The 16,077-nt window shown below is 53.7% G+C and overlaps 1 protein-coding gene across 3 annotated transcripts in view; it reads left to right on the top strand.

Moving 5' to 3' along the window:
• Positions 1 to 16,077, top strand: part of ARHGEF16 (Rho guanine nucleotide exchange factor 16) — a 46,551-nt gene that overhangs the window by 9,138 nt on the left and 21,336 nt on the right. For all 3 annotated transcript variants that reach the window (XM_075906534.2, XM_075906533.2, XM_075906535.2), the window contains exons 2-6: positions 1,181 to 1,767; positions 9,028 to 9,079; positions 10,464 to 10,633; positions 12,298 to 12,354; positions 12,599 to 12,759. In XM_075906534.2, coding sequence (XP_075762649.2) covers positions 1,207 to 1,767; positions 9,028 to 9,079; positions 10,464 to 10,633; positions 12,298 to 12,354; positions 12,599 to 12,759 — 1,001 coding nt within the window. In that variant the 5' untranslated portion in view covers positions 1,181 to 1,206. The remainder of the gene's footprint in view (positions 1 to 1,180; positions 1,768 to 9,027; positions 9,080 to 10,463; positions 10,634 to 12,297; positions 12,355 to 12,598; positions 12,760 to 16,077) is intronic.

The following is a 16,077-nucleotide window of genomic DNA, read 5'->3' as shown; positions in this document are numbered from 1 at the left end:
CTCCCGGAGGATAATGGTGACTGGGATGTAACATGGGGCTGTGTTGTTAGTCTCCGGTTTTTCACAGAGGAGGTTTTGATGGGGGAACAAACAGCTCCTTTATGCTCCTTGTTTTCGAAAGGATGCGCGTTGTCACCTGCGTGGCCCCGCAGCTCCTGGGTTTCACTCGGGCCCACGCGGCTACTTGGCCAGAGGTTGCTGTAGCAGAACTCAGCCGTCGTCAATTAGCAGGGGTCCGGCTGTTGGCACTCGGATAATGGAGGCAGCTCTCAGGGTCCGTTTTTGACTCGTTTATTTCTGGTCTGCTCGTGGGCTGTGCGCAAGGCCCGGCTGTGGTACTTCCACGTCCGTTTCTCTCTTCCTTCCTTCAGCTTCCCTGAGCTGGTGCTTCCAGATTCCCCTGAGGCAGGGCCGGCCGCTCACTGCACGTGTGTGCAAGGCCTAGCATGACCGGCTCACGACCTGAGTTGGAACGTCAAGGTGTTGGCCAGAAGTGACTCGTGGTAGCACGTGGGCGGTGTATCTACCCCAGTGTCCCTGGCAACATTTGAATTGCTACATCGGGTGTTCCCCACAAACCATCCCGCTGTTCCTCTGGGCATCACCTCCCTGCACAACCCCACCCCCAGCAGACACCAGTCGCCTGAGGTGTTAGCGAACTATAAGAACCAGGGCTCAACAAATCCACTTATCTACTCACCTGTGACAAGTAGATTTCAGCCGGTCGCCCCGTTCATCGGCAGTGCGCGCACACGTGGTGCGGGTCTGGCACATGCGCGGTACAGGGCTGGCGAGTGGGTTTTCGCCACGGTTGTCGAGCCCTGATAATAACTAGCCAGTCAAATCATGTGATGCCTTGTTGGGTTTTGCCAGGCCTGCTGTTCTGTGTATGGATTCATTTGTCGAGTGGGTTTTTTTTCATACTTTCTCCCATCACAAACGTCCGCGACTGGCTCGCGCCCTTGTTTACCGTCAGTCTTGAGGAGATTTTATTTTCTCCTGTGTTAGCAAAAGGCAGCAAATGTGGGGGGTGGGCAGGGAGATGTTTGCTTGCTTCTTGACAACCAACCCATCCCATCCAGTCTGGGAGACCCCTTTCTGTTGGTTGTGGGTCTTCCATTCCCCTGGAAGAGGGAAGAGCTAGACCCTAAGCCTTGTGTCTTGTCTGTTCTCTTTGCAGGGTGCCCGGCTCCCCACAGCGCCAGCATGTCTCATAGGCACTCAGACAGCTCCATGGGTGACAAGGCCCTTCTCCTGGAGCACAAGTTCCAAGCCGAGCTGCGGCCAGATGACGATGGGACCTCTCCCCCTGGGAAACGCAGCTCCCGGGCAGCCCTGGACAATGGCTCGTTCGCGGCCCAGCGCTCCCCGTCCCCGACCGAGCCCCGTCGCGTCATCCTCAGCACCGAGAGCCCGGCCGCGCTCAAGATGGGCACCCAGCAGCTGATCCCCAAAAGCTTGGCCGTGTCCACCAAATCCAAGACCCCTGCCCGCCACCAGAGCTTCGCCGCGGCCACGCTAAGTCGAGAGGCGGCTCGCTGCGACCTCAAGCGGATGTCCGCCCCCAGCATGTCTGTGGACGACTTCGACTTGGAGTTGGATTCTGGCGAGGGGCTCAAGCGCAACCTGCGGAACACGTCGTACCGGGCGGCCATGAAGGAGGTCGAGAACACCGAGGCGCTGGAGCCTTCGAAGGGCGTCGCCACCCTGAAGCCCTCAGCAGAGGACACCCGCGTGCAACCGGCCCGCAGCCCGGGGAGAACCAAGGTAGGCCCCATGCTGGGCTTCCCGGCCCCCCTGCCACATGAGCATCACCCGGGGCATTCCCCATCTGCCCTTCCCTGAACAAAAGGTGATTGGTGATCGCAATGCCTCTGCCCCAGGAGCCGAGCTCGTGGCGCTCGGTGCTGTACAAACTGAACAAAATGGCCCCTCCCCCATGGGGCTTCTGCTCTAGATCGGGGTGGGCGGTAATTTTCACAGGGGGGCCACTTCATGAATTTTGGGACATGGTCTTGGGCCGACTCCACCCCCGGAAGGGGCGGGGCCTCCTGTGGAAGGGGCGGGGCCTACTGTGGAAGGGGCGGGGCCTCCTGTGGAAGGGGCGGGGCTGGAGACCAGCCTACCCCCAGGGTTGTCTAGGCCCGGAGGCTTTGACTTAAAAACCCAGCAAAGGGCTCGTGGCTCCTGCCCCTGCTGCTGCCCCTTTGCCTGGCAGCCCCCTGGCTATTTAAAAAGCGCATGGTCCAGCCCTGTCGGGGTGGCGCCGCAGCCGGGAGCCATTTCAATAGGATCCTGCTGCCTGAGCCACCGCCTGGAAATTCAGTGGCGCGAGCAGCGGGATATGAATAGTAAGCGGCCTGATGCCCCCATCTTGCCCAGCCCTGCTCTAGATAATAAGCTCTGCTTCATCTGTGTGGACAGACTCCATCAGCTGCCTGGCCATATCTCAGGGAAGAGGTTTGTTCTATCTGCCCAATTCAGCGGGGCGCTGACCAGCAGGGACAGGGCGTCTCTGCCTTGAGTCCTCTAGTCGCCCCCCAATCGCTGGTTTCCAGAGCTCACGACTCTGCCGTTTCCTCCACCGGTTCTGCCGCCCCCCTGGCTGGGGGTTAGTCCCCAGGGCGATACAGGCTGGGAAAAGCCCCTGCTTCCCATGGGCGTAGGTTGCTGGTGATCACGCTGCTCGCACGGTTGACGCCTTGGCCCTGCTTTTGAAGAGCCGCCGTACTCACTAGGAGGGTGGGGAAGCGCTGGGCTGGGTTCCCTAGGGAAGTAGGGGAGTCTCCATCCCTGGAGGTTAAGTCTCGGCTTGACAAAGCCCTGGCTGGGTTGGTTTAGTTGGGGTTGGTCCTGCCTAGAGCAGGGGGCTGGACTCGATGCCCTTGTGAGGTCTCTTCCAGCCCTGGGATTCTATGATTCTACGATACTCGGTGCGCTGGAAGGACTGCGGGCCCCTTTTGCTGCCTTCTCTGTGTCCAAGCATCCTGCTCTTTCCCAGGCCAACCCATTCTTTAAAGTACGTACTTACAGCCAAGAGGGCCGGGGTCTGATTTCCAGCCCCTTGCTTTGACTCGTGAAATTGGCAAAAACATAAACCATCCAAACGCTTCCACCCCCTCCCCCTCTCCCATTAGCTAATCCGACTTCTCAGATACCACTTCCCTCAAGTGGCTTTCATTACGGCCGTTTGAACCCTAAATATGGCCAGGAAGGGGGGAGAGGCCATAGTACAATAAATAAACTAACTCCCAGGCTTCCGGTGCGTCTTCGCCATGTGTGCCGCCTTGAGCATCTTCTGCAGCTGGGCTGTTGCACATCCTTGGTTGAGATGAAATGAGATGCACCATCTGAACAGCTGTGCCTTTCCGAATTGGGACTTGGGAGGTGGGGTAGGAGATCAGTCCTGGTTCAGTTTTAGCTACTAAGCTCCTTTGGCAAGGTGGTGGGGATCGGTGGGGGTAAGACCAGGCTGTGTGTAGCTGATGTAATGTGGTGACTCATGCTTTGGGAGGGCCGTGATCCAGCTGTTCTGACATCAGCTCGTGCGCTATCTGGCTCCTTCGTTCACTCAGTCGCATCGAAGACAGAGAGCAGCTGCTTGTTTTGAAGTGCTTTGCACAAGTGTGCAATAACAGCTGGTGGGGAGGGGCTGGGTAGCTAGCTGTACTGACTGGTGGTTAAGCACAAAAACGTATTTCAGCACACAGTACAGACATACCCGTGACAGGAAATCTAGATGAGTGAGCGGGCCACACAAAGGACCCTCCTTCACCTCAGTGGGCCGCAAGGCTGTTGTAACCACGACAGTCTCCCGGGACAGGAGAGTTTTGCTGACCCTGTGCTTGGATTGGCTGCAGAGGGACCGCACGGCTCCCACAGTCACGGTTGTGTGCAAACAGCACCCACCTCGCTTCACTGCCCTGGCTTTATGTGCGGGTCCCTTTAACAATACCGGTAGGGAAAAAATTTCCGTGGACAGAAACCCGCGGAGTCTGGCAACCCTGCACGTGGGCAACAGTCATCAAAATGTCTCGCGGGCCGCACACAGAACCCGGATAGGCCACATGCGACCCTCGGGCTGCAGCTTGTCCACCTCTGGAGATCCCCTGAAAGCACAGAGAAGTTGCAGCCTGGAACGTGTTAGAAGTACAGACAGAATCCAATCACATTAATAAGTGAAGCCGCCCCCTGCAGCCAGTGTAGCCATGTGTGTGTTTGCAGGGTCAGTTCTCAGACTTGCACCCTGCTCAGGGCTAGTGTTAGTAGAAGAGTGCGGAGAACCCGGAAATGAACACAACAGATGCTCTCTCTGATTACCTACAGATACTGTTTGTGCACGTGCTGTGACAAGTAGAGGCAGTGGCTGGCTAAAAGAAATACTGAGATAACTTTAGGGCTGTTCTGATCCACAGTTGTGTAATGCAAGATGAAAGCTGACTCACTCCCTTATATTTGAGTATTATTATTAAAAACAAACAAACTTGCAAGTGAGACCAGAGGAATTCACTTTTTTTTTCCTGAAATATGTGCGTATTGACTGGATAACTAGGTTAAATAACTGGTTAGGTAACTTCCTTTTCTAAGGAACTAAATTGAAAAAGCAAAACAAAACAAATCCACATGATTGAGAGAATACCTGCATTCTAGCCTCAGTCCTGCCACTGATTTGCTGTATGACCCTGGACACCTCACTTAGCCCAGCATTTTCAGATCTGGCCCCTGATTTTTTTTTCATGCTCGTATCTTGAATAATTCAGCTTAGGTGACTGGATTTCCAGAGATCAGAATTAGGGGGATATCTGCCAAAGGCAAAGGAGAAAGAGACCTGAGCCCCATATTTTTGAAATCGAGCAGTTTCTGTTTCTAGCCTGTGATGTAGGTAAAATGGGACGACATCTGTCCTGATTCTCCTTCTCATTGATGCATCCCTGGAACTGGCCACTTGTGGCCTGATGGGACTTTATGTGAGTACAGGCTGAACTTCTCTAGTCCCGCAGTCTGTGGTCTGGCAACATCCATGGTCCACAATGATTTGAGTTAGTTGGATGTCCACTTATCCTGGGTTGACCAAGTTTCCCACGGTCCCATAAAGTTAGTTTACAGCCACCAATCCTGGCTCTCAGTGTTCTGTGCTGTTATTTAGCGCTAATTTACCCCTAAATGTCTCTAAGAGCCCAGCAAGCAACTAGACATACAATATGATGGGGGCTAATTTTGCTATAACTAATCAGGAAAGAGATCTTGGAGTCATCGTGGATAGTTCTCTGAAGATGTCCATGCCGTGGGCAGCGGCAGTCAAAAAAGCAAACAGGATGTTAGGAATCATTAAAAAAGGGATAGAGAATAAGACGGAGAATATCTTATTGCCCTTATATAAATCCATGGTACGCCCACATCTGGAATACTGCATACAGATGTGGTCTCCTCATCTCAAAAAGATATACTGGCACTAGAAAAGGTTCAGAGAAGGGCAACTAAAATGATGAGGGGTTTGGAACAGGTCCCATATGAGGAGAGATTAGAGACTAGGACTTTTCATCTTGGAAAAGAGGAAACTAAGGGGGACTATGATAGAGGTCTATCAAATCATGAGTGGTGTGGAGAAAGTGAACAAAGAAAAGTTATTTACTTGTTCCCATAATATAAGAACTAGGGGCCACCAAATGAAACTAATGGGCAGCAGGTTTAAAACAAATAAAAGGAAGTTGTTCTTCATACAGTGCATAATCAATCTGTGGAACTCCTTGCCTGAGGAGGTTGTGAAAGCTAAGACTGTAACAGGGCTTAAAAGAGAACTAGATAAATTCCTGGAGGTTAAGTCCATGAATGACAATTAGCCAGTGTGGGTAAGGAATGGTGTCCCTGGCCTCGGTTTGTCAGAGGGTAGAGATGGATGGCAGGAGAGAGATCGCTTGATCATTACCTGTTCGATTCACTCCCTCTGGGACACCTGGCATTGGCCGCTGTCTGCAGGCGGGATACTGGGCTGGATGGATCTTTGGTCTGACCCAGTATGACCATTCTTATGTTCTTAGGGACGTGCTGGTAATGCTGCTGGGTTTTATGCTTTATCTACCTATTTCCTTGTGCCAGTACAGAAAAACTGTAACAACACTGACACTTTGTTATGAAGAGAGCTGATAAGCCTCAGCTAGGCATAAGCTTCTATAGGGTGTCTCAGTACAGTCAGACATTAGTAAACAGCGTTGCAAGTGTTGTTCCATTTCTTTGCCTTGGTGAAATAAAAATAGAGACCCACTGTGGCGTTGTGGGGGTGCTGTCTGCTCTGTAACCCAGTGTCCCCCTGCGCTGTGACGTGTGATTTCCACTGACTCACCCACATGTGTATTCGCCCAGACACCTGATAACAAGGCTTTTTCCAGAGGGGAGAGACAAAGGGAGGGAGATGGAAACGAACACCTGGTTTGGGGCAGGGTCTGGGAGCGAGGCTGTCTTGGGCTGGAACCATGAAGGAAACAGACTAAGGAGGGGGCTGGAATCTAGGGGCTCAGGGACCCCATCTCAAGGGGGCTGAGGCATCCTGGCCCAGACTCCTGTAGACATATCACCTCTATGCTGTGCTGTATCCTGGACAAGCAATAAACCCCTCTATTCTACTGGCTGGTGGATTCTGTTCTTGCTGCTATGGAGCTGCAGGATCGGAGGAACCCCGACTCGCCGTCACACCCACTTGCTACAATATTGACCTCCTGTGGATCTGCACATTCTCTGGTTTGGCACCGGTCAGATCCCAAGGGTGCCGGATTAGAGAGGTTCAACTTGTAGAGAGTCCTGCCATGCGTTACGGGTGTGCTAGAACCTGTCGAGGGAATGGCAGACTTTCCAAACCTCGATTAACTGGTTTCACAACACCATTCCACATGCGTTTGGAAACCAGCCATTATGGGAGGCGACTACAGGGAAGAAATTGGAAGAAAAACCCTTCCTCTCTGCACACACAACCTGACTTGCTATCATTGCTACAGAGCTCGGGGTTTGGATTGTTTGCATTTCATCCAGACACCAACTGGAATTTTTCCTCTTGCATGTTTATAGCTTTTTGTTCCCAGGAGCGGGCAAAGGGGGTGGGAAAGAGGCCGGCTCTGTCAGTAAGTCATCAGAGGCTGGAAACAGGCTGCTAGTTGTTGACTAGGCCAAGCTGCTAGTGGCCAAAAGTGGATAGTACTTAAGAGCACTTATCAGACCTATAGTGAAAGTCGTGGAGGTCGAGAGATGAAACCAACTTGTTCACTCATCTAGCACATTCCCGGTCAGTGCAGGATTACTCTGTTAGATGCTTATCAGTATCATAAAAAAATCTCAGACAGGGAGCCATGTTAGTCTGTAATTTTAAAACCAATGAGCAGACTTGTGGCACCTTAGGCTGTGTCCACACTCAGGGGTTCTTTCGAAAAAAGTAGCCTTTTTTTGAAAGAACTTCCCCTGCATCCAGACTCAAGCCGCGTTCTTTCGAAATTATTTCGAAAGAACGCGGCTTTTCTTTCGATGGCGGTAAACCTCGTTTCACGAGGAAGAACGCCTTCCTTCGAAAGTTCTTCTTTCGAAGGAAGGCGTTCTTCAATGTAAAGAGGCTGTCTTCGAAAGAGAGCATCCAGACTCGCTGGGTGCTCTCTTTCGAAAAAGCGGATTTCCGCTATCGAAAGATCTGCCTGCAGTCTAGACGCGCTCTTTCGAAAGAGCCTCTTTCGAAAGATGCTTTCGAAAGAGGCTCTTTCGAAAGAAGCCTGCAGTCTAGACACACCCTTAGAGACTAACTAAAATATAGAGGATCATGAGCTTTCCACTTCCTCAGATGAACTTGATTGGAGATTACAGAATCCGGGGTATATAGATAACAGCAAAAGAAGTTACTTGTCAATTGTAGGACTAATATTAATGAAGCTAATTAAGTTAGGCTGGATCTGTCCCAGCTTTTGATGTGGAAATGCGAATATCAAAGGTGGAGAAATTGCCTTTGTAGTGTGTTAACCAGTTAAGATTAAGTCTGGCTTAATTAAGTTCATTAACACTGGTCCTACAATTCACAGGTAACTTCTTTTGCTGTTTTATATATCTCAGATTCTGTAATTTCCACTCCAGTTCATCTGAGGAAGTGGGTTTTACCCACAAAAGCTCATGACCTAATCTGATAACTTCTAAGGTGCCACAGGACAGCTCGTTGTTTCTAAACTTATTGGTATCGTATCAACTCCAGGGTTGGCAGCTGCTGTGGAACGTCTGAAGACTGAACACCCTGGAGCATGTCCCTCCAGGTCAGGGCGGGGACACTGAGAGGGCAGGAAGCTCAGGGAAACAGCATATGTATTGCAGACACTGAGCTTGGTCTATGGGTACATGGCAGACCCAGGGCTGTTAATACAGCATCTCCACTCCCTGTAAAACTGACTTAAACCAGACGCCAGCAATGGCATGTTATTTCAGAGGGGTCTCCATGTTAGTCTGTAACTTTAAAAACGAGTCATCCTGAGGCCCCTTAGAGACTAACGTGTGTGTGTGTGTGTGTGTGTGTGTGTGTGTGTGTGTAATCATGAGCTTTTGTGGGTAAAACCCACTTCATCAGATGAATTGGAGTGGAAATAATAGAAACCAAGATATGTATATCTTGGTTTCTATTATTTCCACTCCAATTCATCTGATGAAGTGGGTTTTACCCACAAAAGCTCATGATTACATACATATATATCTATCTAGATATAGATATATCTATATATAGATATATATCTATATACACACACACGCACAGAAGTAGTACCTATCAATTGTTAATAGGCAACAGAGGCAGAAGCGCCCTATTGACTAATTGACTATTCGATTAGTCAATTACTCGATATTTAACATCCCTAGTTCGTGTGTTACCATTCCAGATGTCTGATTTGTGCTCATTTAGTCTTTGTCATAGAGACTGTCCAGGTTGGTTGGTTTATTCCAGAGCTGTCAGATGCGGGGTGGGTTCTCCCCCTCTTCCCCCCCATACTGACGGTGTCTTTCCTGTGACTCTTACAGAGAACGCTGGGGAGGAAGCGGATGCAGCGACACGGAGGCTCCTTTAAGGATGGTGAGTTGTCCTTTGACCCCGCTGTTCACTAACTCGGTGGTGTTGCTGGTGTTGAAGGTGACCGTCTCTCCCTGGGCGCTGCTCCTGCGGCGCAGCCTCCAGGCGGGTTCGTGAGTGTCTGCTGACTGAGAGGTGCCCCCTATCCTCACAGCCGTGGGGAGGTGCCCTCTTGGCTCAGCCTAGGAGAAGTTGGTGGACAGCCAGCGTCTGGGTCTGAGCAGTCCCTGTGGGAACAAGTTATGCAAACAAGCCCTCCTAGCCAATGAGGCTCGCTGCTCCTGGGTTACAAGCAGGAAGGATTGACACCTCCCACCCCCCTTCCCCCCACAGCAAGGAGCCTGCACTGGTGCTCATGCTCCAGCCCCACACCACACCCCCACTTGTGGGGGAGGTAGGGAAACAGCTCCATGTGCTGCCGCTCCCCCTCCTCCAAGCCGGGGGAAGGGCAGCTCAGGAAACTGCTCGCCTGGAGGCTTTCCCAGCTGCTCCAATTGGCCGGAATCACAGCCAATGGGAGCAGCAGGGGGCGGTGCGTGGGAGTGGCAGGAGGCGTGGAGCTAGATAAGCGCCTCCCATTCCCCTCCCACCCCACTCTGGTAGCCAACCCCCAACCAAACCTTGCGCCGCCTCCTCCCCGTGTTTTGTCATCGTGGGTGATTGGTTGATGGTCCGGGGGCAGGTTTGGGGTGGGCCATGGCCCAAACAGCTTGAGAACCACTGACCTAGACTGGAAGCTCCCCGGGGCAGGGAACCTGCCTCCATTCAGCAGTGCAGTAGGGATCTCTGAGATGCTCTGGAAATAACTCAAGTGACTGAGCCTACACCAGGGAGCCGGGCGCTCCTGAGCGCTGGTGCCATGTTTGACATTCCCCCCTCTCGGGCGATTGCCCTTCCTGCTGGGGGGCGACGTTAACTAGCTCTTGGGCGCTCCCTGTCTGCCCCTTGCGGCAGCTTGTGCTCCCGGCCCTCTTTCCTGGGAGCAGGAGCGGCCTGTTGCGGGGTCCCGCCGCCTGGATTGCTCCTCAGGTCCAGTTTTGCACAGGGCAGTCGCGGGGCCTGTAAATGTCTCCTCTGTAAAATCTCTCCCTTCTTATGTTTTCTCTAAGTGCCTAGATTGGCCAGAGAGGCCCCCTGACCCATTCGGCGCTCCCATGCCATCCCTGCCCCGGCACTCTCCTTTGTCCCCGTACCGCATCCCGGCCTGGCCACGGATCCTGCCCCTGCTGAGGAGAGCCTGCTCCTGGAGGCTATGGGATGAAGGGTCCTTGTGGTTCTCCCAGGAGAAGCTGGTCTCTTCCCTCCCCCCATTGTGGAAAGGGCTGGGCGGCGGGGAGTGATTTCTCAGAGTCCGTCTGTAATTTCCTGGCTCGCCTCCTCTCTCCAGAGCCCCGGCTGTACCAGGAGATCCGTGAGAGAGGGCTGAACTCCATCAACCATGAGTCAGACGATGACTTGCTCGAGGAGGAATCCATTCCAGAGGAGCATCCCGCTCCCAACTGCATTGTGGTGAAAAGCTATCGCCCTGCCCAGGTGACCTGGAGCCAGCTCCCTGAGGTAGGGGCCAGGGGCCCTGCTTCACGTTCTACTGCTTTGTCCTGTCCTCGAACCTGCCAGCCCTCTGGAGTACGACTCTGGTTTTCCTTCAGCTTCCCGCTGTGGGCGGGATGGGGGCTGTGTGGAAGAGGGCAGCAGACCTGTTGGTGCACGGGTGGCATGGGCTCCTTCTAGCGCGTAGTGTGTTCCCATGCTGAAGAGGAGCAGATGTATTGGGGTGGAAGGTCGCTGTTTTCTCTGAGCCAGCTTCGGTGCTCGCTCTATGCGAGTCTCCCTGGGGGCTGGGGAGGATTTGTGAATTTGGCTCAGAGCTAGGTCTGAGTCTGTAAATCTCGCTAAGCCAGGAAATGGACGTGACCCGCAAGGGCTGTGCCTGCTTTGTGTCTCTTTTCAACCAAACTAGAAAGGGGACTCAGGGCTTGAGAGTCAGCATTCCTGAGGGTCACGGGCGAGCTCTGTGACCATGGTGAGGGGCCGGGGCGGCTGCCTCAGGGCCGGGCTGGCAAGAGGAGAAGTGAATGTTCCTCCAACCTTCACAGAGGAGGAGCAACGGGTTTGGAAAAGGCAAATGGCTTTCGCTCTTTCCTTGCCAACGCAGGGGAGATCCATATTAGCATCTCATTGGCTGTCCTGGGCTGTCATTCCAGATCTGCATCAGAACCCTCCGTGGGTTTGTCCATCTGTCCGTCCCCAAAGCTCCCTAAACTCATTTTCTTTCTCTGCCAATGTTCTTCTGTTTGGTTCTTCTCCTGATGTGACTCCTCTACCAAATGCCTCTGACCCTTCCCGAGAATAGGGAAAAGCTGCTAGAGGGGAGAACAAATCTTTATGAAAAACATGGTTCTCATAGAACACTAGGACTGGAAGGGACCTCGAGAGGTTAAGTCCAATCCCCTGCCCTCACGGCAGGACCAAGCTCATGTCTGTCCAACCTGCTCTGAAATCTCTGCAGGGATGGAGATTCCACAACCTCCCTAGGTGTAACCACCCCGACAGTGAACAAGTTTTTCCTAATGTCCAACCTAAGCCTCCCTTGCTGCAATTTAAGCCCATTGCTCTTTGCTCATGGTTAGTTTATGACTTGCAAGGCTGCAGGTCTGTTCTCCTGACTTGCTTCCTTGCTGCTCTTTCTCATGGCATTGCCAGTATTACACTTTCAAGACTCTCTCCAAGAAAGTCTCATGTAAGACCTGGTAATAAAGTTTAACCCCTGACAACTGCCCAGCAGACCAGTTGAGCACCCACTGGTGCCTGTTTGAGGGTTTGCTTTGACTGAGGACTCAGAGCGACCTGACAACCCTCAAGCCAAGAGGCTCTGCTCTCCAGTGGCATCCTGCCGTAGAGCGCCCCATGCTCCAGGTGCAGTCAGATTATCAGAGTAATCCCCATGGTGAGCAGTTCCCCAGCGTTGACCAAGGGCATTGGGAATGATTTGAAGCCTCCATTGTTTGCTGCTGGAAGCCAAGTGCCAGGTGAGGTGGCCAGCCTGCTCCGTCGGCTCTTATCCCCCTAGACCGCAGAATGCGGGAGGCTGGGGAGAGGCCCTACCCGATGCCTGGGGCGATGGTGCCCCTCCGGCGATGCCTTCTCTGGCTGCAGGTGGGCCGTGGCGTTGGGAGCCGTGCTGTCCTGCCCACTCCACGTGACCTTTCTCTCTTGTTCAGGTGCAGGAAGCAGGCCTCGTGGACAAGATAAGCCCCGTGGAGCGCAAAAGGCAAGAGGTGAGAGAAGCGGTTCTCCATTCACGAGGGCTGCGGTAGAGCCAGCGGGGTGTGGGGAGGCTAATAGGAGAGACATTTCGGGCACTCAAGTGGGTGCAGTCGTGAGCCTCCTGTGGGTGCATTTCAGACCCCTACGACCGGTCTCCCGGCCTCTGCCTGGAAGGACACTGGCACGCCACGGTTCTCTAGGCTGTCGGGGGATGCTTGTGCTCATGGGTATGGTTTCTGTCCCCTCCCGAATCAGGCGATCTTTGAGATCATCACCTCGGAGTACTCCTACCTGCACAGCCTGGGCATCCTGGTGGGTCACTTCATGAAATCCGAAGAGCTGAAGGCGACCATGACCCAGACGGAGCATCATCACCTCTTCTCCAACATCGGCGAGATCCTGAGCATCAGCAAAAGGTAAATCGTGGAGAGGAAAACCTGCCCAGTAGTGGAGCCTCTAAGGGTGCACCCCATTTGCTTCCGGTCCCATGGGCCAGTGGTTTTCACCCAGCACTGGGGGGTGGAATGTCGGGTGCTGGGTCTTGTTGTTGCAGAGGGATCAGGTGAGCAGTGTCTGTGGGGGAGGGGGGGCTAAGGCCGCTCCCTGCCTGTCCTGCCACCACAGACTGCACTGCACCCCAGAAGCGGCCGGCGGGAGGCCCGGCTCCTAGGTGGGGAGGAGAGCGCACAGGGCTCCGTGCACTGCGGTGCCAGGAGAGGCAGGAAGCTGCCTTAGCACCCCTGCCTCACCGCTGACCAGGCGGCGCTCGAGGTCAGCCCCTCCTGCCCCAGCCCTGCCCCCTCTCCCAATCCCCTCCTACAGCCCAGAGCTCCATCCTCAGCCCCGCCCGGAGCCCACACTCAGGCACATTCTGTTGGGGTGCGGCGACAACAATTTTCTTGAATGGGGTCGTGAGAAAAAAAGTTTGACAACAGCTGCCCTAGGCCGTGGGGGCGCATGGGCCTGTACTAAACCAGTTCAGCTGCCACTGGCGTGGTCTGGAGCGTGGCTCTAACTGCAGGGTCCCAACACCACTGAAACTCGGGGAGGGCAGCTGATTCCCCTGTGCCTGGCTGTTCCTGTTCGGTGGAGTGCCAGGGAGCCTCAAAACTCCCCTCCTGGTAGGAGCAGCTCATGCACGGTGCAGGCAAGAGAGGGAAGGCTCCCTGGCCAGCAGAGACCTGGGGTCCCTGTGGGTGGGGAACGCAGGGACCAGCATCTGCCTCATCCTCCAAGAAAGGGCTGAATTGGCACCAGGACTTTTCTAGATGCTGAGACCTGTTAAGTCTGACGTGTGGTGCCCAAGCCAGAGATCCTCACCCAGTGATTCCTGCCTCCAGCCTGGCACTTCTGTGCAGCTGTAATTTGCTTTACAAAAGCCTCATGTCTTGAGTTCGTGATCCAGGGATCCACGGGGGATCCATCGTGTCTCGTGATTGGTTGCCCTTCCTATTTAAATGCAGGTTGAACCTCTCTACCCCGGCCCCCTCGGGACCTGACTGGTGCTAAGCCAGAGATGTACCGAACCATGGGAGGCCAATGTTGTCTAGCTCAGCGTTTCTCAACCAGAGGGACGAGTACCCTTAGGGATACTCGAGAGAAGTCTGGGGGGTACGTCAAACTGAAATTTGGAGAAAACTGAATTTTTGTTGTAAGTTTTATAGCGCTTTATTATTTTTGTACTTTTTATAACCAAAAATTTCATCGCCTGCCCAGCTACGATTAAGTTGTTTAAACAAGTGTATTGCAATGGTAGAAAGAAATTGTGTGTGTCTGAAAACTGTAGGTACAAGGGGTAGGTACTTCTACTTTTTTTTTTTTTTTTTTTTTTTTTTTAAAAGAGGGGACTTATAATTTTTTTTAAGGGTTACTTTGTATAAAATAAGGGTTAAGGAACACTGGCCTCGCTGCATTACCAACCCTTCCACTGCTTGCTGGGCTCTGAGAAGACATTTCGGGTGCATCTACACTGCAGGGCTTAACTCGAAATAAGCCAGCTACATCAATTGCGTAGCTTATTTCAAGATACGGAGCGTCTACACAGCACTTATTTCAAAAGAGCCCTCTTCCTCCGACTTCCCTTACCCCTCGTACAATGAGGGTTACAGGAGTCGGAGTAAGAAGACCTCCAGCTTGACAGTATTCTGACATTATTTTGAAATAACTGCCGGCTGTGTAGATGCGGACTGTTATTTCGAAATAACATTGCTGTGTAGATGTACCCTTAGGGGTAAATTAGAGTTACATAGCAGCCCAGAACACAGAGTTAGGACGGGTGGCTGTAAACAAACTTTATGGGACTGTGGGAAACTTGGCCACAGCCATGCTAAGTGGACACCCGACTAACTACAATCATGCCGGACACGGAGGTTGCCGGATTAGAGAGGTTCAGCCTGCACTATCCATTTTATTGAAGGAAGAGCTGCGGGGCGCTGCTGGGTAACCCGTAGGGCTGCATGTGATATGTTCGCAAATGGGCCCTTTACCTGTCCTGCCTTCCCTTCCCTTCTGGCAGTCCCTGTGCCATGGTGCTGAGCCCAGCTGGCTGGAATAGCTGGGAGCTGGCACCGTGGGGTGTGTTCCTGTGGCTAGTGCCTACGGTTGTGTCCTCCGTGCAGTCAGGGATGGGGCCACAGTCCCTTCCTTGAAGGGCTCACGAGACCATCCCAGGCCTCCTGCCACCGCTGCTCTGCCGTGTGGGGGAGCCTGGGGCAGTCCCCCTTCAGATTCCTGTTCTTGTGCCCTAGAAGAGCCTCGGCATGTGGGGCTGTGAGGCAGGCGCAGCGGAATCTCCTGGCACAGCCCTGGTCGGGTTCAGACGTGGCATTGGCTGGTAGAGCCGAGGTGCCTGGAAGCCACCCTGACGAGCCCTGGCTTGTCCTTCCTGGCTCGCTCCGCGCCTGCCGAAGGCACAAGAGCTCCGGCTCTACCCCTGCTCCTGGTGGGCGGGGGGCTGAACCTTTCTGGCCTGGCGCTGAACCCAAAGTGCACTGGCAGCTGGGTGAAAAAGCAGCACAGGGAAGCGCAGGCGAAGGACTCCCCCAGCCTGGGAGCGTGTGTTGGGGGCGTGCCAGGGCCTGACAGCCTGTAGCCATCTCCGTGCATGGCTGCCTCACGGCTTGCCCTGTGGGAGAGCAGGGCCAGAGCCGGCCTGCACAGGCTGGAGAGGGTTTTGGCAGGCAGGGAGCAATAAAATGACTCCTAAAACAGCCGACCCGGGGAAGCTGTTGGGGGAGAGATACGCCAGGCCTGGGAACCAGTACTAGTCCCAGCTCTGCCACTGGTTTGCTGTGGGCGGTTGGGTCAGTCCCTTAACCCCGGCGTGGCTTGGGGTCCCCTGCAGTGACAGGAGAGGGGGTGGCATTGGGTTGGGATGAAAGGGGAGAGGACCTGTCCTGTGGCAGATAAAAAGTTGTTGCTTCTGCTTCCTGAGCAATAACCAGTGAGGCCAAAGTAATAATAGCTAACCGTCATTAGACAGCTGGCGGGCAGGCTAATCTACACCCCTCCCCCCAACTTTGCTTTGGCAGGTCTCTTCCCTATGGGGCAGGAGGGATTTCTGGTCTCTCCACCTGGCTCCTCCTTTGCAGGGATGAGAGAACAGAGCTCCCCTTCTCTGTGGGTGCGGCGCTGCCTCCTGCTGCACAGCAGTTCCAGCTGCAACGCTCTGAGCCGAGTGTCCCGCTCGGAGCTGCGTGGCCCGGGGCGCAGGGAAATCCGTCATTCTGTCAGTC

This window comes from Pelodiscus sinensis, chromosome 24 (assembly GCF_052426305.1).
Source record: "Pelodiscus sinensis isolate ZL-2025 chromosome 24, ASM5242630v1, whole genome shotgun sequence".
Classification (NCBI taxonomy): Eukaryota; Metazoa; Chordata; order Testudines; family Trionychidae; genus Pelodiscus; species Pelodiscus sinensis.
The sequence above is the reverse complement of the archived record's forward strand: the minus strand, read 5'-3'. Positions and strand labels throughout refer to the sequence as shown.